Below are 23,213 nucleotides of genomic sequence, written 5' to 3' on the forward strand. Positions count from 1 at the left end.
TGCTTCTATGGTTTTTACCAATATTCTGGTCATCTCAGACCCTAAAGGATGCTCGGTTCTCAAGAAACATATATACAGTATTTTTATATGGTGGTTAAGATGGCAGGAATTTGGGCCAAAACTAACAGAAACCATCTAATAGAAATTTTGCCTTGTATTTTGGCAACAGTAATGACAATGTTTATAATGGATTAGTCCTACACTCCATCATGCCTGAGAGCTATGGTTTTAGATACCAGTACTATTGTAAGCACACCAAACCAGAAAATAAAAGTACACATTTTGCATTTACACTAAGTGGGACCAATCATGGATGTCAATGATAACTTTAGAATTATAAATGGAGTCAGAAATGGCAAAATGCTAAGGAAAGATTGTACTGAGAAGCTCAGATAGCATAAGATAACTTTGATGTTTTGATATAAGCAAATGGAAGAACTAGCAAATAGCATTTCTACTCTTTAATTAAGCTCAATCATGAGTTGCTGGACCCTGTGCTGGTTCTGGATGCTTTGGAAGCCAGTAGCAGGAAGACAAAATATTTTATTCTACTGGAGTCTAGAAGCAATATTATCACCATTTCTTTCAGCTTTAGACCTCAGACTATACTTATTCATATCTTTGTTATTCATAGTTTACACTAAAATAGCATAGTATACCAAGAGTATAAGACGACCATTTCAGCCACAGAAAATACAGAAATATGTTTGTTTAATTATAATATTGTGATAGAATGTTTTAAGCTTAAATATTAAAAGGTGCATTATTTCTGGGCTGGACTGGACTTACAAAGTTATGAATGGACTTAATTATTATCAAGGATCTTAGTTTTCTCTGATAAAAAAAAAATCCCCAACTTTTGGACTTAAAAAAGTAACCCCCAAACCACATTTTTCCATGATATATTAATGGCATTTCATTTTAATCATGGAAAAATGTGGATTTGGTGTTACTTTTATATCCAAAAATTGCTTTGTCTTTAATCACAGAAAACCAGGACCTCTGATTATTATTCTCAGTAAAATTGATCAACTGAACTTCTTAACATGGCTTAATCAGGCAGGGACTGATGGTAGTTTGGTTTCACTAAGAACCTTTCTTAGTGAACTCCTGAACTGCTAACACATTAAGCATATTGGTACATACTCTCCCTTAAGAAAACACTAAAAAGATTATTTGTCCTGGAGTCCCGGAAAAATAGTTGCTTAAAAACAGGAGATGCTCTAACATGACGGGGTTAATTATTAACCCAATTTAAATGCATGGGAAAACATGTACGCTGTTGGTTTATTTCCCACACATTCATATAAGGAAATTCTTTACAGTGTTTCTTAGAAATATATGCTACGTTGTCACCAAAAATCATGGATTCACTGAGGTTTGCAGACAATTCTCTTAATTCCTCTTCAGAATACTTCCTTTTAACTGAAAGCTGAGGATTCTCCCACCACTGTTTGCTGTGAATTTTTTTAAAATATGCTCAATAGTATCTGACAGAGACTTGCCTACCGGAAACAATAGCTCTGACATGTAAGTAATCCCTCCATCACACCTAAGTGGCATCCCAGATATCAATGGTGATATTTTAACAGTCTATACTAATATCTCACTAATCATTAGCGCAGGACAGAACTATAACCCACATCTGCTACCTGCCAGGAGATAATACTAACCTGCAGGCTGTGAAGCAGAGCTGTCCAACTTCTGAGTGCCCAGGGAACATGTGCCTCCAGGAATACTTGATGTGTCAAACCACACGACATTCAGCCCCAGACCTCCTGTAATGTGCGAATGCCCTTGGACCCTGCATGTAATGCTGCACCAGGTAGGCTTCCCCCCACTCTTCCATTCATGTGTCCCCATGCCATGTAGGATCCCTCAGTCCCCACAGGCTTCCCAGCCACAGGCTACCTCGGCCCTATATGTTGCCCTGCACACAGCAGTGGGGGCAGGAGGTAGAATTCATAGGACGGACAGTAAAGCCAGAAATTCCATTGGCAGCAGCAGCTGGAATGGTGCATGGATTGGGAGCCCAGAGGCCACAGGTTAACCCCTCAAGGCTGGATATGGCCTGCAGGCCACCAACTGGATAGCCCTGCTGCAGACTATTCAGGAACACGGGAATTCTCTTAAACACTAATTTTGAAACTGGTCTACATTGTATAAAGTGCTTTATTAGTCATTGGAGGAGTGACTGGAACATAGAATTTACCTCCAAGTTGAGTACTATAACCACTGAGCCCCAGAATCATTCTCCATGCTCTCTGGCCAGTGAGTACTTAAGTATTCCACATAAAGCATCAACAGGAGAGACTAACCTCAGCAGCAACCTGTAGGGTATTTTCATATGGAGGTATGGATTTGAAACTCCTCTAGCAGAAGAGAGCTGAAACTCAGGTAAGTACTCTAGAACAGGTGACTAGATAAAAGGGAAGGCAATACTACCCTCCCTCATTCCTCCAGCTGTTTTTAAAAGACTGATGCTGGTTATATGTCTAGCTGCAAGTTGGGAACCCCACATGACGAGGTAGGTAAATCTTGGTGCCTAACTTGGGGTGGTTACTTTCCCTAGGTCGCAAGGTACCTTCTCTTGCTACATTTCCTTACCTTTCATTCACTGCTTATAAACCCTGGGGCACTATTCAGGCAATACCAGTGAATGCTGGCCCACTTGAAATGGTATGCTATCAAACAGTACGAACAGGTATAGGCATTAAAAATAGACATAAGTAATTGTAAAGCTAGGTCAAATACTCAGCAATTTCAACTGTTGCTTTAAAGTGTGCTGTAAAATAAATACAGACCAGCAGATGCAACAGCAACACAAATCATGTTTCAAGATTAAAGCTTGAACCCTTAGAAATCCAAGATATTTAAAAAGGATAAAAGTCCTTCATCTGTGATAGGTTGTATGCTGTACGTAGTAGGCAATGATTGATCATCAGCCACTAGATCATGGTACTATATATATATATATCTATATATCTATATCTATATCTTATGCTGCATGAATATTATATTGTAATTATAATATGATGTAATTACATGCATCATAAGCTATACATATTATTAACCATACTAGTCTTTGTTTCACCAAATTAGCTATGTCAATATTTAATTGTTCTTAGTTTAAACATGTTCACACCTTTCTTTATGACTAGTGAGTATAATTGAATGAAGGAATACGTGCTTTTGAGAAGCAGTTGTGATAAGATTCTCTGCCAGCTCAGCCTCCAACATCAGGTGACAGGGAGAAGAGAAAAGAAATGATATGATTATTCCATTTGGTAAACAGTTAACAGAGCTATTACTGGATATATTGACCTCTGGGGAAAAAAGGACATGGCAATTAAACTGAATTCACTTGACAAACCTGAAAAATTTCCTTCCATAAACTCTAAGTACCTACAAAGGTAAAGAAAACCACAATATACAAATATATCAAATATATACTTTTTCACTAACCTGAATTGTTACATCAAACATTTAATTTAAATGGCCATTTCAGATCTCATGGCTTTTTCAAACACGTTTCCTTTTCAAGCACATAATCCATGAATTGTTTTACTTACTAGCAGAAGTAGTAGGACAATATCAGGATTATCACATGCGCAGGCTACATGCATTGATGTCCAAAAATCCTCATCCTGATGATTTACATTTACTCCTCTCTCAATTAGAATTTCAGCAGCAAAGACATTATCATAACGGGCACACTGAAAGAGAGAAGAGATTAGTGACAGGTTTCAGCTCATGGTACTATTGAATTTATCAATGTATTGTTTTTTCAGTTTATGGGGGCTTTTTTCCACATAACATCAAACGGGCCAGATAATCTATTGGATGATAAACGTACAATTCAGCAAGGGGAGATGGTTGACGGATCCATGGAAATGAGCTGCGTAGAATGCACGAGGCACATTCTGCTTGTGCAGGATTCACAAAGCCCACTTAATCTGTATAAACCAGAGCTATGTCAAATTAACTAAGGAAAGGATCTTGAATAGCTACAGAGAGACACAAATTGTCTTTTCATTAAATTAAATAATTCCAAATAAGAATTCTGATATCAAGTTACCAATATTTAACACATGGCCATGCTTTTTTTTTTTGGCATGTTTCCAAGCAACAGTGGCATAATACGTTGGTCTCTTTATTCCTGGTCTCATGTCCAATGTACAGCACAATATCTTTCCGTATATCTTATACAAAAAACACACACACAAATAAATACATGAATACACACACATGTATATTTATATACAAATATTCATAGGTCACTTTTGATGATAAAGATTATTTTTGCTAGAGTATAAAAATAGGAGGACAAGAAATCTGGGTTCACTGCCCAACCTTGCCTCAGACTTTTATGTGAACACACAAAATAATTTAATTTCTCTGTATTTTCATTCTCTATTTGTAAAACAGGAATTTAAAAACCTCTCCATTCCATTAGGATGCTATGAGAAGAAATAGATACAACGTTATGAACCTTCAGATATAATGGTACTAGGGTCATGTAAATATCTGAGCTAAACAGAGACACAGGAAGATAACTAACTGGAAATTACCTCTTAGAAGACTAAAAATGTACTTTTCTAATATCTTGACATATTGGCCAGAACAGTAATGAAATACTTATCAATAAGTACCACCTATCTTTTTCCTTATTTGGAAACTCATAAATAGAAGGTACGCATTATTCTTGATACTGTAGTATAAATATAACATTTTTTACAAAGTTATTTTTAAATATTACTATCAGTTTGTTAGCTTTTCAAATGTTAATTGCTTGAGTTAAATGTATCTTGGAATGTAAATCAACACTTGTTGAATATTTAGTAGCAAGTTCATTTCTAAACTATGATAAACTGAAGTGTACTTTTCAAATAACTTTCCTAATAGTTTCCATATATAACAAATTGAAAAAGAAACTTAATGGTTCTAGGCAAAAAAAATGGGTTATGAAGCCCTTCACTTCTCCTTTAACAGTCTGAAAAGCATCCAGATGAAAACAGAGCCAGCGGGCTCTGCCCATTCCCAAAATCAGTCAAAACGCCACACCCCATTGTTGTTCACTTATGCAGACAATCTGAGTCCACTTCTCACAACAAAGTCATCAGTCTCATTATTAGTTGCATTGTTAGCAAGAAGGGTTGACTATCTGGTATGCCACAGCAGCAATATTATGAATCCAAAAGACTAAGGAGTCAAAGGAAATAAGCATTTCTCCAGTTTAGCTCTCATTAAAGTCAACTCGATTTAGGTTAAACTCGAGTACTTTTAGAAGTTTCAACATCTATTCAATGATAAAAGAATACTGGAGTGGTACATCTGGAAAAATTGAATAATAGTTTTTTTTCAACATTTCCACATTTCAACATTTTATACTATATACAAATTAACTTCAGATTTCTCATCAGCTCATCGCTTCAAAAATTGGCTGCTAGAATCAAAGAATCATAGAAATTAGGGTTGAAAGGTCATCTCAGGTGGTCATCTATGCTAACCCCCTACTCAAAACAGGACCATTTCCAACTATATCATCTCAGCCAAAGCTTTGTCTAGCTGGGTCTTAAAAACCTCCAAGGATGGAGATTCCAGCACTTCTCTAGGTAACTTGTACCAGTGTTTTATCACCCTCCTAGTGAGGAAGGTTTTCCTAATAAATAAATCAAACTTTCCTTGCTTCAACTTGAGACTATTGTTCCTTGTTCTGACATCTGCCACCACTGAGAACAGCCTACCTCCATCCCCTCTGGAACCCCACTTCAGGTGGTTGAAGGCTACTATTAAATTCCACCTCAGTCTTCTCTTCTCTAGACTAAGTCCAGTTCCCTCAGCCTCTCCTCATAAATCATGTCCTCCAGCCCCTCACCATTTTGTTGCCTCTCTCCAATTTGTAAATTTTCCATATACAGAGTCTAATTATTGGGTGAAGGTGTCTTATAATCAGGGTTGTCTTCTATTTGATTAAATGTGATATTTACCAGGCCAGTGTACAGCCTACTGAGCACGCCTATTAGTTGTGTGGAACATTCATACTGCACATGCAGTTGGATCTCAAAATGTGAATAAGTGATAAAAATGGCATTTGTGCAGCTAGATGAGTGCCATTTTGGGCATGTAAAGTGAACCAGGATTCTGTCTACACTGTCCTTATTAAATAAGTCAGTGTCATAATGTTGCTGTATTAAAAAAAATTGAATATAAACTAAAATGAAATATTGATGGGCTTTGATCAGACAGATTCTGCCATCTGATTGCATGAGAGTTGCTTATTTCCAAGAAACTTAGATACAGTTATCTAAAAATTAGATAATTCCAAAAATACCTGCCAGCATTTGTGGCAGACCAACTCACACCCTGAAAATAAATAGAACATGAAGCTTAGAAACCTGTAGTAAAATCATTGGCCTCTTAAAGTCACTGCAAGATTTGACATTGAATTTTACTTACATTGTACACTGAAACCTGCTCTCTTTCCTCTTACAATCATTCGGTTTGAATGGTTATATATCTAAACTATAACTTAAGTGTTGTGTTTTAGAAGATCAATATCAAATTGAAAGGAAAGGGATATCGAAAGTTAAACAGAAGGTTACATTGCCTTTTTTGTATTACCTTAGAATCTTTGGATCACCAGTTTTTCCATCTTTGGAAACAGATGTTTTTTAATCTGTTCTTACTTAGTGTGCAGATAATTTATAAATAAACCATCTTACTCTATTTTCTTAATAACAATCCTTATTACATGATGCATCCCCACAAGCCAGTAGAATACTACCATTTATTTCACATACACAGCTGGATGCAATCATAATCACTATAAAGCACAGTCTAGATAAAAAATTATTGCTAAGCCTTTCTTGTTGTTAATATGCCCAATCTGTTACTTGGTATCTTACCATATTTATCTACAGTTGCTAATACTAATCTTCAATCACTCTTACCAGATGGAGCAAGGAGCCTCCTGAGGAAATGTGTGTGTTAGGGTCGGCACCATCCTTTAGTAACCGTAGCACTGAAATATCAAAAAAAAAGGGATGGGGGAGAGAAGAATTAATGCAACAATAAACCCAATCCTGTACTGTTAACAGCCTGATTTTTCATGAACTTCATTAACAGATTTAATAAATATGTAAGCCTCTGAGATAACATTTGTAGAACTATGGTGTCAGCATTTTCTCTCTCATCTATTTTAATGTCTAGATCTAGAAGCACAGGACCTTTGATAATGATATGAACTGTGAGCAATATTAAGGACTTCTCAAGAGAACAGATTAATTCTTAGTTCTGAACATGGGGTGTTATAAAGCACGGTCAAAGTCAGCTGAGTAGGCCATGTTCACCTGAGAACAGAATCACAGTCAACTTGTTTTATTTTATTTTGCAGAGTTCCCAAGAGAACTATTGGCTTTTTCAGTAAAAGATTGAGATTGGTGTTCATTATTTATATTGCTTGAAATTAATCTTTATGCCAACCACTAAGCAAATTGCACTCCATTCAACCTTTGCAGTACCCTGTCAGATCACTGACATAGTATAATTCTTAAAATGATATTTGCAGCCAAATTTTACTCATAGTTACATGCATCAAACCACTTCGAAATGAACTCAAGCATTTGAGATCAATAAATAACCTTGCATATTAGTGATTATTCATATAACATTTTTTCTCCCTCATTTCTACTGCTTTTATAACCATTTTTTACTTGGCAATAAAGAATGGCCTAACTCATGATATCAGTGTTAATTTCTGAGCAAGACTGCAAAGTGAAAAGGCCAGACATAATCAGCAGAATTCACCCTTTTGCTAAACCATTTTATACTGGCTCAACTAGCATACAGAAGGCTAAGTTTATTTAGTTTAGAAAAGAGAAGACTGAGGGGGGTTTTAATAGTGTCCTTCAACTACCAGAAGGGGGATTCAAAGCAGGACGGAGCTAGACTGGTCTCAGTGGTAGCAGATGACAGAACAAAAAGCAATGGTCTCAAGTTGCAGCGAGGGAAGCTTAGGTTAGATAGTAGGAAGACCTTTCTCACTAAGAGGGTAGTAAAACACTGGAACAGGTTACCCAGAGAAGTTGTGGAATCTCCATCCTTGGAGGTTTTTAAGACCCGGCTAGACAAAGCCTTGGCTGGGATGAACTAGTTGGGGATGGTCCTGCCTTGAGCAGGGGGTTGGACTAAATAAGCTCCTGAAGTCCCTTCCAACCCTATTTTTCTATGATAGACTCTTAAAATGCATCTGCCAAAGAGAATTACTACCAGTAGAAAGGCCATCTGTTGGACTACTCCCTGTCCTCATAAGGAAGCCCTAACATAGAAGATTTCAGCTGTGGGCAGTAGCAGATGCAGGAATAGGATTAGGAGGGTGTAGCCCCTCAACTTTGGCTTTGACACACATGCACAGTGAACTCACTGCCCGATCAGCATGGGCTCTTCTGCATTTAGGGGGGTCATAAGTTATCTAGAGCTGGGTGGATTTTCATGAGATAAAGTGACTCTTTAAATCTTGGATGTCCCACTCTACAATTTGAAATTCCTGGTACAAACCACAGATGCAACACATCTATCAAAAATAGTTTTATTTTCAAGTTCCTCCTCTGAATTATAGAAGTGATGTACATTTTTCAAGAAAAAGACTGTTAAAAAATGAATATGGGTAAAACAACACTTTCCCCCTAATCTGATTATTGGAAATTGCCAAATCATTTAAACAGGGGCTGGGCATGAATTTGGGAGGGGGGAGGGAGAGGGAGCAGGAAGAAACACAGTCTACAAGAGATACCTATAATTAAAAATCTATTTTAACTTTAATTATTAAAGTTTGAAAAGATTTAAGGAAGTAAAAAAAAGGATTATATAAAGGAAAATATTAAGCAACTTTTACTAAACACAGCTCTTCCATAACAGGCCACCACTATATACAAAATTATACCACAAACGTATTATCTTTTAAACCAGTGGTCTCCAAACTTTTCCTAGTGAAGATTATTTTTTGGAATTAAAGGGCTACCCAGGATCTACTGCACACCACCCCCCCACCCTGACCTGACCCCTACCCTGCCCCACTCACCCCACCCCACGGACCCCTGAACCATGGAGTGCCCCAGAACCAGCCAGGCCAGGGCTTGAGTCCAACTCTGTGCCGCAGCTATGCCAAGCTGTGCCCACCTGGCAGTGGGAGTCGCCCCCCACACACCCCTGGACGACCAGACCAGGCTGAGCCGGGGCTCCTACCACACAAGTCCCCACTGCTGAGCTGAGCCATGGCCACACATGTCCAGCTGCAGTGGGACTCAAGGCGCAGCAGCAGCCACCTTCGCTGCCTTGGCCCCTGCAGAAATGGGGAGGGAGCCCCCGCCATGCCCCTGGAGGAGCCCCTCGGGCTCCAATCCTCCGACCACCCAGCCAGGCTGGGGCCCTACTTACCTTCCCCTGCTCCTGGCTGGGTCACACTGTCAGGTGGTCACTGCAGGTGCCTTAATCTGGCCCCTGCCCCTTCCCTCCCCCACAGATTGACCGGCTGGGGGCAGCAGGTGGGCACACGTGCATGTTCCCCTATGCCAGGATTGACCCAAAGAGGCTCCAGGATCTACCTGTCAATCAGTATCCCCAGGCTGGTGACCACTGATTAAAACATATACTTAAACTGCTATGCCCATGCCTCACAGATGTTACTCTGTTAACAACTTTTGCCTTCCTGTAGAGGCATCAGCCCTCTTGGCTTTAGTTCACCGTTGTTCTGGCTGCAGGTGTCTAGCCCTGACCCACTTGTTCTGGCCTGGCTTTCTCAACCTCATCCCCTTGCCATTGATCACAGTAGACTTAGGATAGGCAACACCCAGCATCAGTGCCAGAGTGTGACACACAAAGGTATTTTGCTTGGCATGCATGCCTCTGGGAAGATGGCAGAGGGGTCAGATCTGTACTACCACAACAGGGACTGGACCCCACAGTTCCCATGTCAGCTGCCCCTCGCACACCAACTCTGCCCAAAAATGTTGCCTACCCCTGCACTAGGCTCAAGGTTCTCAGCCCTCTTGGCCTCAGCTTGCCTGGGTCTCATTCTCAAGGCCCCTGGCCCTGTCTCATGTGTTTTCCCATCCCTCTTTAGACCCTGAACCTCTGAACCTGGCAAGGCTGCTCACAGTTGAACCCAGACCTGCCCTCTCCCCACCCACCCCGACCCAGGGCAAGGCTGTCAAACCCAGACCTCCAGTGTTCAGCCTACCCTCAAGCGTCAAAGCTTATATTAGTACATGATAGCCCCTGCCCTCCCAACTGCAGCACTTTTAATTCCCTGTAGTTCTCCCTGGCTGCTTGTGGCTCTGCAGCTGGCCCTTGCCCAGCTTCCTACCTAATTGCAGCCCTGCAAATACTGTTTTCCTGTTCACTAAGTAGTAGGGGTCAGGGGTCCCTACTGCATCACTAGATAAAAATACAACATTTTTGAGAAACGTTTAAGTTATGTAGGGGTCTCCTGAACAATTCAACATGTCCATTGCCCTCTCTAGGGAGACAATCAATGATACTGATTTCCTCTGACTGCAGTAAAAACTTTTCCATGGCATCTCAACATTGAGAATCTCACATTCTCTTTCTAGGTATCTGACTCAAAGGTCAACGAGAAGGGCCAGTTGGTTTTTTCCCCTATCTTTTGAAGTAACCTGTTGAGAATGTGTTAAAGTAATCAATAACAAGACTTACAATAAGCCTTTTCCTTCAAGAAATCATTCATTTTATACATCTAAGCCAACTCATCTAAGCCAACTTGTATACCTCAGGGTTTATTGGCCATTGAACTTTATTAATAATATTACTCTATGTTTCTTCCCTTAGCTGATGCACTTTAGAACTCACTGGAAAATGTAATAGGTTCCCCTTTGCTGTCTATAATAATCATAATCCACATGTATTCATTATATGCAAAATTCAGCTCTGTGCACAAGCTCAGCACAAAACCTATGCACTCTTTACATCCTCACCACAGAGACACAGCCTACTGACTTACTTCAATATTTTCTTTTGATTTACTTTAAAAGTCATTTAGAAATACTGTAAAAGTCTTATTTTCCTGAGTGAGTATACTGACATTTTTGAAAGGCAGATTTTTGTTAAACATGATTTGTCCTCAAAACTTTCCAAATGTCATCTTCAAGATCAAAAGCAATCTGTTATTTTCTCCTCTAGTGACTTGTTTTCCCACATGTACATGCGTGTTTCCTTGCAATTCCTGCTCCATAATTTAACATTACTTAATACATATGCAACATCATCCAAATTAGCTTTAGGAACACCTGAAACAAAGAGTCACCAGAGACACCATGCTGGAAAAGGGGACGTAAAGATGCAAGAATTTTGTGCTGTCATATTTTCCACAAAAAGATACTATTTACTTTTAAAATAGCTGATAGATGTTAAGAATTCTTAATCAATCTTTTATTGGATTGATTTTTTTATTTGGTTTGATTTACGCTCTCTGGAGAATGGAAACCATATCCCTTGAAAATTTCACAGATTCAGTTATAGACAAAAATGTAATTTTTTTCCAAAAATTGTAAATTTTAGCTGAACTAAAAAAGGATTCTTTCAGTTTGCTGACTGTCTGTCAGGAAATTGTCTTAATTTAAAAGTAAAATAGACAAGATACTTCCAAGAAATCTAGTGTCCCTATATCTCCAAATCCTTTTATGATATTCCTCTCCTACCTGTTTCTAATTTTGCTGCCAGCAGACTTTCAGCATCAGTTGTTCCAGGAGAAGAAACCCTCTTAACAGTTTAGTTCCTCTGGACAGGAGAAGGATACCAGGGGTGGGGGGAGAAAAATGGAAATCCCCCTGAAGATTTCATTTAGAGATGGGAGAGAAGCTATACCCAGTTCCCAAAAAGGGGCAATTAACAAGGTCAAGGCCAGGAGGCCTGGGACCCACATAGCAAGAAATGTGAATAAGTTCACTGGAGTGATTATTGATTTAATGATTCTAGTTATAGAGCAGCCAGAACAACATAGGAGAAAAATCTTGATGCTGCATCTTACAAACCAGAGACAGGCTGGGATATTCACCACTTTTTATATCACTGGGGAATAGTGATCATCAACCTGGGAGAAAGGGCTCAGGATGTAGGGGAGGTGGAGCCCAGAGGAAGATCAGCAACCAGGGCAGACTAGCCTACACGTCAAGAACATCCATCCTAACAAACATCAATTTTCCATCAAAACGTGACAGGCAAGTGGGAGAGAGAGCCAAAGGTCAGTATAGCCCAACAAGGTGGAAGGACATGGCCTGCTCACAGCCGCTCTGTCCTTTATGTTTACAGAGGACAGGGCAATATGTAAGGGCCTTAAATTCTAAATTAATTGAATTCTAACAAGAGAAGAACTAAGCAAAGCCATTGATTCATTATCAAATGGAAAGGTTCCTGAAAATATGGCATCTCGGTGGAAATTCTCAAGTGTGGGAAAGAAAGTCTACTACTGTATCTTCATCAGCTGCTACTAAAAATGCTTGAAATAGGGTGTGGCACCACAAACATCATCACTCTATAAAAATAAGGGAGATAAGGGTGACTGCAACAACTACAGAGGCATTCAGTTACTAAGCACAGCAGGAAAAGCTTTCACATGGGTCAACTTGGTGCTCCTGGAACAGCTGGTGAGTTGTGTCTACCCTGGATCTCAGTGCAGATTCAGGGCTGGAAGATCAAACTATAGACAAGATATTCTCCCTGCATCAACTTCAAGAAAAATGCAAAGAGCAAAACTGACCATTGTACATCACCTTCGTGGATGTAACCAAAGCATTTGACACTGTCAGTAGAGCAGGCCTATTTGCAGTGCTAGAAAAGATAGGATGCCCACCTGTTACCTGTCAGCTCTGCGTTCTTGGGGAACCCTGGCATAGTACCCAGCCTGTCTGACTCACAAAGAACTCACCCCTCGCCCCCCACAGACCCACATACTTCTGCCTAAACTAGAACTGATCAGACAAAGGACTTAGAAAACGCATTGAAGATGCAGTGGGAGACGCTCGTAAACCCCTCCGGGCAAGGGTGATAGGAGTATGGCAACTCCCCTACCCTTATTTAAATTGAAGATGGAACAGGGAGGCACCTCTATTAGCATTCAGAGTTCAGAACAGAGATTCCAAGGCAAGGACTGCACTGAATTCTGGGACCAGAGAAGCAGGGGAGCACTGAATGATGGGGGATCTCCGCTCCTAATGCTAATCAACCCATGTCTGCACACACCCAGCTCAGCATTTATCAAACCAATTCTAGTGAGGATTCCTCTACTGGTACCCAAAATACTGAATCTGCCTGTTTGCATTGTGAACTTCCTCAGAGTAACAGCCACCCATAGCCAGGAACAATCAGCTCCTATTGTCCAGCATAAAAAAACAATTCTGGTATACTCCCTTGAGCCATCATTTACCCATAAACAAACTCTCCCTAGAACCATTGTCATTTCCCTACAAAAAACCCTGCCCAAGCTCATGTTTCTGTTCTGGTGCTTGGATCCACTCTACTAGGACTTCACCTTCTCCTTTTCTGCCTGAAATACCTTCAATAATCATGCTGGGGGCTCTGCCTGTCTCAAGCACTCTGGACCTGAAACTGAACAGCTTGTCTGCAAGCTCCAACAAACACCTAGAACCTCAACTGGTTCAAGATTCACGGACTGGTGAGACTCCAACTCACTCTTGCTTTCTCTCGCACTCTCTCTCTCTCATGCTCTCCCTTCTAAACCTCAGAAAGGATTTAATCTCACCTTCTCTCTTAGTCCAGGCATTACTTTATAAACCTGACCTTTGTTGATCAGACTTGAGCTAGATTTCCCAAAATACCCAAATGAAGTCATGTAATACTGTAACTGTTTTGTTTGTTTTTCCTTGTATGGCTGTTACTACTAGTATCATCATAAGTTTCATATACCTGGCAATAAAATAACTTTTATGGTCAAGCTGGTTGTCATATTCTCTCTCCAAACCTTGTTTACTCTTTCTTCTCCTCAACCCCCCTCCCCCCATTTGTTCTCCAGCAAAGCTTCTTTTACCTAAGGCAAAGATCCCTGTAAAGCCAAAAAATCCTGTGGAGTCTGCTCATCAAGGGAGTTACTATCAGGACAATTGAGACAAGAGATTGGAAGTGCTGAGCCATGGCATGTGAAGGTGTCAGTCTGTAAATGCTGATTGACCCAGCCAGCTCAGATGTGCTCTGTTCCTGGGCTGAGGCTGAGGCACATAAGGTATCAGCCTGGAAATGCTGAGTAACCCTGCCTGCTCAGATGTGCTCTGTTAGTATGTGTGTGTGTTCAGTTGACTCAGTAGCTGGAGGAACTCAGCGCCATTGAACCAGAGCCCTGCAAGGTAGCTCCACTGGGTGTGAGGACTTGCAGAAGGGAGAGATAGAGCTCTGTACAGAAACACAAGTGACACAAGCAGCACACTGACAGAATTGCAGAGACCCTAGAAACATAACTCTAACAAATGAGCACACCCCAAAGGGACAGGCAAATCAAGTAATACACCATTCATGATAAGACTTATATATTGCTTCCATGACAACATAAAAGCAACTGTTCAGTTTGATTGGGTCCACTTCGGACAGCTTCAAAGTGAAGAGCGAAGTGAAGCAAGGATGTGTTCTTGCCCCAACACTCTGGAATCTCCTTCTTGGTACTCCTGAATTGCACGTTTAAAGACATGGAAGGTGGAGTGTACCTCCACACAGGATCAAATGGAAAACTCTTCAAACTGTCATGACTTAAGGCAAAGTCTAAAGTTTAGAAAGGTACTTATCAGGGAGTTTCTATCTACAGATGACACTGCCCTTATAGCTCATGACAAAGACCTACCTACAAGAACTCATGGATCACTTCTCAAGAGCTTGCCAGGCATTTGCTGTCATGATTACCATAAAGAAAATAGTTGTACTAGGACAGGGAGTTCCACAAGATCCATCAATCATCCATAATGAGAACCAGCTAGCAGTAATCCAAAAGTTCAGCTACCTAGGTTCTACAGTCACTACCACCCTCTTGCTAGATGAAGAACTTAATGTTCACATTGGAAAGGCTGCCACCACCTTCAGCAGACTAACTAAAAGAGCATGAAACACCTCAAAGCTTACCATCAAGATGAAAATGCTAGTGTACAAAGACTGCATACTCAGCGCTATCATGTATGGAGGGAAACACGGACAGCTTATGCACATCGAGAGAAAAGGTTAAACAGCTTCCGCCTGAGCTGTTTACACCACATACTCAAGATCAAATGACAAGATAAAATTACCAACACGGAGGTGCTTCAAAGGGAAAATTTACCAAGTGCAAGAGCCCTCTTCAAACACAGATGACTGGGCTAGGTAGGCCATCTGAGCAGATAGGAAGATGGACGCATACCCAAGGACATGCTATACAGGAAACTAGTGGAGGGAACAAGAACAGGACATCCCAAGCTTTGCTACAAAGACACATGCAAGTGAGATACGAAGGCATTTGGAATCGATCCTGACCAATGGGAAATCTTGGCAAGTGATCATAACAAGTAGTATCATTGTCTCCACCACAGCATCAAAGTCCATGATAGAAATTGGCTCGAACAGCTTGAAGAGAAAAAGGCATGCAGGAAAAAAGCAGCTCCCAAACCATCCAACCATGACAAACACATTTGTAACCACTACCACAGATCATGTAAGTCTTGGACTGGACTAGTCAGTTACATGAGCTACTGCATACCATCTACATCTGCAACATGCACTGTCTCTCATAGACAAAAGGATGCCAAAAAGACTCCTGATTTACACTTTTTGAGTTCAGAACTGATCTATCTTTCCATACCCATACCATGCATTTCAGACCTAATCTGAGGTTTATGGCAGTTGTTATACAAGCAGTATAAGTAATCCATTGGCATTTGTATTAAAATTAACTGGCTATTACATAACTAAACAGCTACTAAATGGTGTTAATTGGCAGCTATGGACCACTGGCTGTGTGGATGTTGTACATATGAATAGAATCCACAGTGTGTATTCAAATAATAAATTTAATAGTTAGATGGTAAGGAATAAATTAGGAACTTATTTATTTAAACTTAATATTAAAGTATTAGTCCAACAACAGTCACAGCGTCTTGTTACACAGTAATTCTGGGCAGCTCCTGGAGCTCTTAACTCCTGGATTGTCTGCACATTAACACCTGAATGTAGTTTTAAGCACTTGTTGTTCCTCAGAGTTACACCACTGCAGGTCAGGTTTATCTCTGATTCACATTACTCAGCTCAAGTTACACTAAGGTGTAGCCGCTCTAGACTACACCTTCATGTAGACATCCCATTCACTCACCTTCCCACTGGCCTAGATAGGGTACACAGCCCCACCTTCCAACCTCCCAGCACTCCAGACCCCATTCATTACCCCCCACTCTCCCCTCCCACTTATTGTGGCTGCCCCATGCTCTGTGTTCTAGGGAGCAGGCAGGGAAGGGTTAACCTGCCTGCTCAGCAGCCACTGCTATCACTTCTGCTGTCTGGGTGGACCTCAGACCAGAGAAGAGCAGGAGTCCAGTAGCAGGTAGGTGGGTAAACCCTTCCCTGCCTGCTCCCCTAATATAGACAATGCAGGCAGCCATAAGTAATCTGTAGACAGGGGGCAGAGGGAGATCCTCACAGGTGGGGGGAGGGGAAGGGGGAGGGAAACTAGGGGAGCACCAGGGAGGCAGGGTGCAAGGAGGAAACCCAGATTGAGAGGGGGGAGATTTTTACCTTTCAGTCCTCCAGGTCCCTGCTGACTTGAAGTGTGGCTAATCCAAACTGGAGCTAGTACTAACACCCATCAGTATTTATGTGGCTCACAGTATAAACTGTAACAAGGCCCATTGTCTCAAACCCATGGGTCACCAGTGCTGGGAACATTTGGGATCTAAACCAGTCAACAGATCTAGCTCAGACACAAGCTATCTCAGTCATTACCAATTTAAAATTCTATTACTGTTGGTTTCTTTTTAAAAAGAAAAACTAAAATCAGAAAACAGCTTTATGTAATACTGGAAATATTCTGTCTCTGTGTGAGCCTTAGGGAAATTCAGGAAATGTACTGTGATAATCCAAGTTTTGGTGAGTTTTACAAAAGATTTAGTACTAAGAGAGCCATATGGTTAAAGGTGTTATTTTTAAGAAAAAAATGGTTGTGCTAGTATAGCCCCTAGCGTGGACATAATTATACTGGTATAAAAATGCATATTCCCTTAAACAACCTATGGTGGTATAAGCATTCTTATGCTGGTATAACTAAATCCACACTTGGAATTTTATAATTTCAAAGTGGGTAGCAGTAGGATTTTGCCTTGTTATTAAACCCATACACATACAGCATACTCAAGTAATCCATTTAGTTTGAAAAACATTGCTATTTTTTAGGGGCAGAATTCTATTTCACCTAACAGACAACCGAAGTGCAGCTCTGAACCCTGTCAGAGCCCCGCAGAAATGGCAGCTAGCGGCTGCACCCAAATGGTACAGTATCTGTTTTTCCTCCATTCCCCCTTGGAGCCCTGCCTGGGAAGGCATGAGAGGACCTGCCTGTCCTCCTAGGACCTACCTGGGAAGACCCTCCTACAAGCCCTTGTGTGGCTGGGTGAGTACAAGAGGGGAGGGGGACACAGGACCTGCCTGAGAAACTGCCCTGGTTTGCTCCATGAGTGAGAAGGCACTCAGGGGAGGGGTAGGCTCAGTGTGCCAGGGGGAGCACTGGGCTAAATGGGGCAGGGGACCAGTGACTGTAACTTGACAAAGGGAGGGACCTACACACTCACAACTAGCTACATGATTATAACCAGAAACATCCTCAGAATTTGGCCTGATCTGTCTCTGTAAAGTGCTATTTGGCTTATGAAGCAAAAATACACTGTAGTGTGATGAACACACCAGATGTACCCTCTTTTAGGTTGCTTGATTAGTGGATTCAGGCACAAAGCAGCAGCTCATGCTTCCAACAGATGCAATTTTCCTGAAAACCAGAAGCAAGTGATATTTTTCTAACCTCTAAGGACAAATGTGGGGATCTAAAAATCCAGCACACCAGCAATCACTGTGATAACAGAAATTTGGAACAGACCTTAGTTGCAACATTAAGTCACTGATCTGTCACGTTTTCCTTGTGAGCCTGAATTTAATCAAAACGCTAAAAAATGTGCAGCATGAGAAATTATGTCCTGCAACCATGTCATTGTTTCTTGTGTAAAAATCACACTGTGTACTGCTTCAAGGTCACGTATGCTTCACTGTAGTATTATAGTCATTGGAAGGAAATAGTGTAAGAAAGTGATATTCAGCCTAAGGCTGATTGAATCCTGCTTTGAACTATGTGCATCAGGCTTATAATCCTTGTTTAAAGCAGGACGTTTAAAATAATAGTCACTGTCATCTTAACTACTTACTTTCCCACTTCCCGGCCCAAATTCAATTCACTTTAAAAAATAAGCTATTTTATCTTTTCAGTTAGATTCATTGATTGTATTTTTACAAGCTCCCCCTCCCTCACTGTAATAGCTTTTTACCTGTAATGACTGCAAATATCAATAATCGAGAAAACAGTTATCTATTCATTATGTCATATAACCTTTGTATTCAGTCTTTACTTATAGAGTAGACATTGTATGTTGTCAGCTGGATGAGCAAAAGACTAACAGCTAAACCTTTGCACACAGAGCTAAAGATGTACTTCAAATGTGGGAATTTGGCTTCTTTTTCTTAACACCTTGAAGTGACAGGAAAGAAGAGGAGTGAAATAATAAATGGTGTATATGCTACCTTGTATTTTTTGTGTTTCGAATTTTTATTAGGAAAGGAAATGTAAAAGACAAGAGAAAAAAGGAAAATCCTAAAGGAACACAAGCAAAACACTGTCCAGAGTTTAGGTTTTTTCCCCTCATATATAGCAAATATTAGAGGAAGAGCAGAGCAGCAACAAAAGTACAGAGACAAAAGAGTTAACAATTTAAAAATGAATTTATCATATTCATCTAATTCTACTTTGTATTCATGTGGTTTGAACCTGACAGTTCCCAGGGGGCGCTTCCCCCACAGCTTCCTCTCTATAAATAAATTTAGATGCTCATCCTACAATGAACTCCAGGACCGCGTCCAGACGAGCATGGATGTTTGGTTCCCTGGGGACAAGCAGCAGTGGTGCACCTTGCCTGGGATTCTGGGGGCTTCCAAGGCCTGCAGCAGTGTCAATTCTGCTGCATGGAACATGGCTCTGGGTGGCCAGGCTCCACTTTTGAGTGGCATGCGCTGCCTGTGTGCACGTTACTTTGCTTTTTTTTCCATGGCTTTTTCAGACCCATGGATATGCAGGGGTCAAAAAAACCTTTGAAAAAAAAAAGTGGAGCAGCGCACACATGGGCAGCGCACCCTTGCACAACAGGGAACATTTAAATGTGAGGTATGTGTCACTGCAGATGTGTTTGCAGCAGTACATGCCACACAGCTATGTTCATCTGGATGTGGCCCACAATACTAATGGATCCCATGAACCATTGCAGTATGAAGGTCTTATGTTCAAACACAAAGAAGTGGTGCTTACTTAGATAAACATGAGCAATTTTAGTATTTGGATTCTATTTCTATCTGTGCTCCTATGCTTATCCTGCTCCACCCTTCCACATGCCCAGAAGACTCCACTCTGGCCACTTTAGCTCCAGGGAAGAATTGAATCACCTGGAATTTTAGCTAAAGAAAGAACATAACTACTAACATTTTTGGCAGAGGAGGATTTCCCCACCATTTACCCAATAGCTTGGTGATTATAGCACTTTCCCAGAGAGTGGGAGACCTGGATTTTCGGCATCCTTATCACCTAGCCAGGGTTGCCCCTGCATGTTCTAGCCACCAGACCATGCTTTTGGCATAAACTGGAATACCTCTTCTTGAACCACAACTACTGGACACCTAAAGGGGAAGAAGATATGTGGGGCCCTGAGTTCAAACCAGAGGAGGGTGGCTCAAGAAGTGGAAACTGTCCTAAGGAGGAAGGGCCCCTGGATTTTGTCCCTCATCTCACCCCTCAACTGGGCAGAAACTTTCCCACTGTTGTGTATGCCTTTTATGCAATGAATATTATATGCAAAGTACGAAAAAGCCATTCTGTATTTTGTATACTTTTGAAAATAACTTTCCCAAAATCTAATTCTAAATGTACAGTGTGTTTAGCTCCAGCGCACATCTGTAGCAATGTTATCATCCTACCTCTGAACCTTGTACATAAGAAGTTTATAGCTAAATAAATTGTGTATAGCTAAATGTCTCTGAATAAAAGCCTTCGCTTTTTCTTCTTCCTAACTTGTGAACAGATACAGTTAGACTAAACAACAGCTGACTTTGGCCATGTATAGACCTTCAGTTTCTGTTGGTAGAATTGCCATTCTCCTTGTAGAAATGACTAGTGTACACATACTCACACTCTTTCTCCCCAACCAAAAATGGTGTTTCCAGGAGAAAAATAAGCCAACTCCAATCATTAAAAGTCAGTTCCAGGGAATTTCTCTGCCGGCTTAACTCCTTCTGGGAGCGGAACCAGAGGAAAAGCTCCTGTGTCTTCCTGAAACAAGGGTCACCCTGGTTTGGAGGCATGTGTGAGGGTGGGGGGGAGATGCAGACCAGAAGTGGAGGAGACAGCATGAGAGGTGCAGCTACCAGCTGCTCCCCACTGGATTAGCACACAGGGCTTTGCCCTACAGCTCCCTCCTCTCACTTCCCAAGCATCAAGAGTTGAGCACAAGGAAGTGGCACTGTCCCCTCCGAGGATGATTTTGGGGACTCTACCACAAGTTGGGCAGTGGGGGCTTTGATTTAAAAGCCAGCATGGCTGGGAAACAGGCTTGAGAACCTCCCAAAGCCTGATTTCTGCACTCTTCAGCTTTCCCTTGCCACCTGCACCACCCAGCTGGGCAGCATGGGTGGCAAAGAGAAGCTGGCATCAAATAGAAGAGGACTTGAGGAGGCTTTCCTGGCCCTGTGGACTTTAAATGCCACACATGCTGTCCACCTGGGAGATTTAAAACACATAGGGTTCGAAAAGCTCCCAGTATAGTGAGGCAAAGAAACCACCTGCTTCTCCCACCATGGTCCCAGGGGTGTGCAGAGGGTGGGAGATCATCACAGAAGCAGGGCAAACCCATGTCTGGCTCTCTCTCAAGTCCCCAGAGTGAGAAGGCAGCAGGTGATTTTGCCCCATAGCTCCATCCACTTGGCTTCTGGACACCAGGAGCCAAGCAAAGGGAGAAGCACTGCAAGTCCTCTGACTGCTTCTCCCCTGATGTGAGAAGTAGGTAGAAGGGTTTTCCCCACTGCATCAATCCCCTGGGAATGAGGGGGACTGGAGCAATCCAGGATTTCCCCAAAGCCAGGATCATCCAAGTCTCATGAAGGTGCAAGTAGCAGGGAGGGAGGGCAGGGTTGCAGATTAAATGTCTGTAGTGTTCATCTCCCAGAATCATTTCTAGTGGGGGTATCACCGATCTCTATTTTTACATGGCCCCTATGTTGGCCATACGGTGAGGAATGTCTGCTAAAAGCATTTTGTTTGATTGAAATACCGTGATTATAGAAACAGCTAATTCTGGATCTTCAGAAAGTTCCACAGGTGAATCCAGAAGATATCCTAATTAAATGCAGTGTTTCATACACTTTTAACTACTTTAACATTTTAAGTCAGCACTGTCTCTTGAAGATCATCTTTTTAAATAAAATTCTGAATAATATCATCCTCATTTCCATACCTTGTTTTACTACAAATTTACCTTATTTTTGTTACCGTTTTATTTTTACTATGCTTTTCTTTTTGCTTCCTCTTAAAGACTGCAAGGCACAGTATTAGTAGTTTTCACGCATTGTTTTTAACTTTCTCTGCTCTTTTATAAATCTCAGCCGTGCCCAACTTAAAATCACCTAAGAAACAGGTTTAGTCCATGTGCAGCACATCTCCATATAGAAATATGTAATTATGATGCCTCATACTGCTTGCATACTACTGACATTGCCAGAGTGAGTACTTTTTTTGCTGTACTTACAGTTCTTCATAGTACTTCACCGATTTTACTATTCTCTCCTGTTTCAAAGCTGTTGTAAAAGCTGAGATACTGAGATGATGTTATCACAAAGTTTGAGTACTTCGCTGTGTAACTCTGTCCATCCATGTGTAAGTACTTCCAGACAAAACCCATCAATGATTTTTTATTCTTGCAAACTTGCATTGGATATTTGTGTCCTGATTATAAAAGAGGTCTGTTCAAAAAAGGGGGTTGGTAACCGGTGTAATGTTCTCAGTAGTTTAAATAGTGCATTTAATATTATTTTCAGCAAGGAGAACCATGTCAATTTTTTATTGCTCTTCAGGTGTCATCTTGTAAAAAATAAAATCAGTTAGGAGTCTTTTACATTGGTTGGTTAAAACTTGCTACTTTCCTAATAACTGATTTTATTCCTGTTGGTCTCTGGGTCAGGACTCAGAAGCAAGATCCCTTCCGGCCTCTCCAAGGTCTTCCAGGGACAGGACTCTACCATTAGCATCAAGGTAGAAAATATTTTGTTCCTGTGAAGGAACTGAACAGATGGTGTCAACCTCACTTCTAAGACATAAGTCATCAGATGTAAGAAGGAAGCAATCCACAAGCAGGGTCCCTTTACTCACCTCTGTTCTCTCGTAAAGATGGCAGTATCATCTATTGATTGGGCATTAAAATAACCAGGGATCCTGGTTGTCTCTGATAAGAAAAAAAACCTCGATTTTCAAATTTAAAAAAGTAACCCAAGAGGCTACAAAGGTTACATAGGGATTACAGTGGTCCAATACTATTGTAACCTGCCAGGCACCAGTCAGCAGCAACTAGAGCCGGGTTATTTGGGGGTCCAAATATATTTTACTTTGGCTTGAGCCCCCACCCACACCACCTAGGAAATACTAAATAAATTATTAGGGTGTCCCACATAAACAAAACCCCCTTCTCACAAGCAGAGTAAACACAGAGGATAAATGCATTACAGAAACAAAGGCAAAGAAAACAAAGAAAACATGAAAGGCAATTTAAAACACTGCCAACTACAAGGCATAATTTACAGACTGCACCCTCTTGGGGAGGCTTCACCCATGGCCAGGCAATCTGGAATTATACTTTCACTGGAGAGTCCTTTGAGCTGCCCCT

At 41.1% G+C, this 23,213-nt stretch overlaps 1 protein-coding gene across 1 annotated transcript in view; it reads right to left on the reverse strand.

Annotated features, from left to right (window-relative positions):
• Positions 1-23,213, reverse strand: part of MYO16 (myosin XVI) — a 484,140-nt gene that overhangs the window by 445,290 nt on the left and 15,637 nt on the right. The window contains exons 2-3 of the mRNA XM_019529669.1: positions 6,954-7,024; positions 3,573-3,716 (exon numbers count right to left, since the gene is read on the reverse strand). Of these exons, the coding sequence (XP_019385214.1) occupies positions 3,573-3,716; positions 6,954-7,024 (215 nt within the window). The remainder of the gene's footprint in view (positions 1-3,572; positions 3,717-6,953; positions 7,025-23,213) is intronic.

The sequence above is a fragment of the Crocodylus porosus genome, unplaced genomic scaffold (genome assembly GCF_001723895.1).
Source record: "Crocodylus porosus isolate Cpor-Errol unplaced genomic scaffold, CroPor_comp1, whole genome shotgun sequence".
In the NCBI taxonomy this organism is placed as follows: Eukaryota; Metazoa; Chordata; order Crocodylia; family Crocodylidae; genus Crocodylus; species Crocodylus porosus.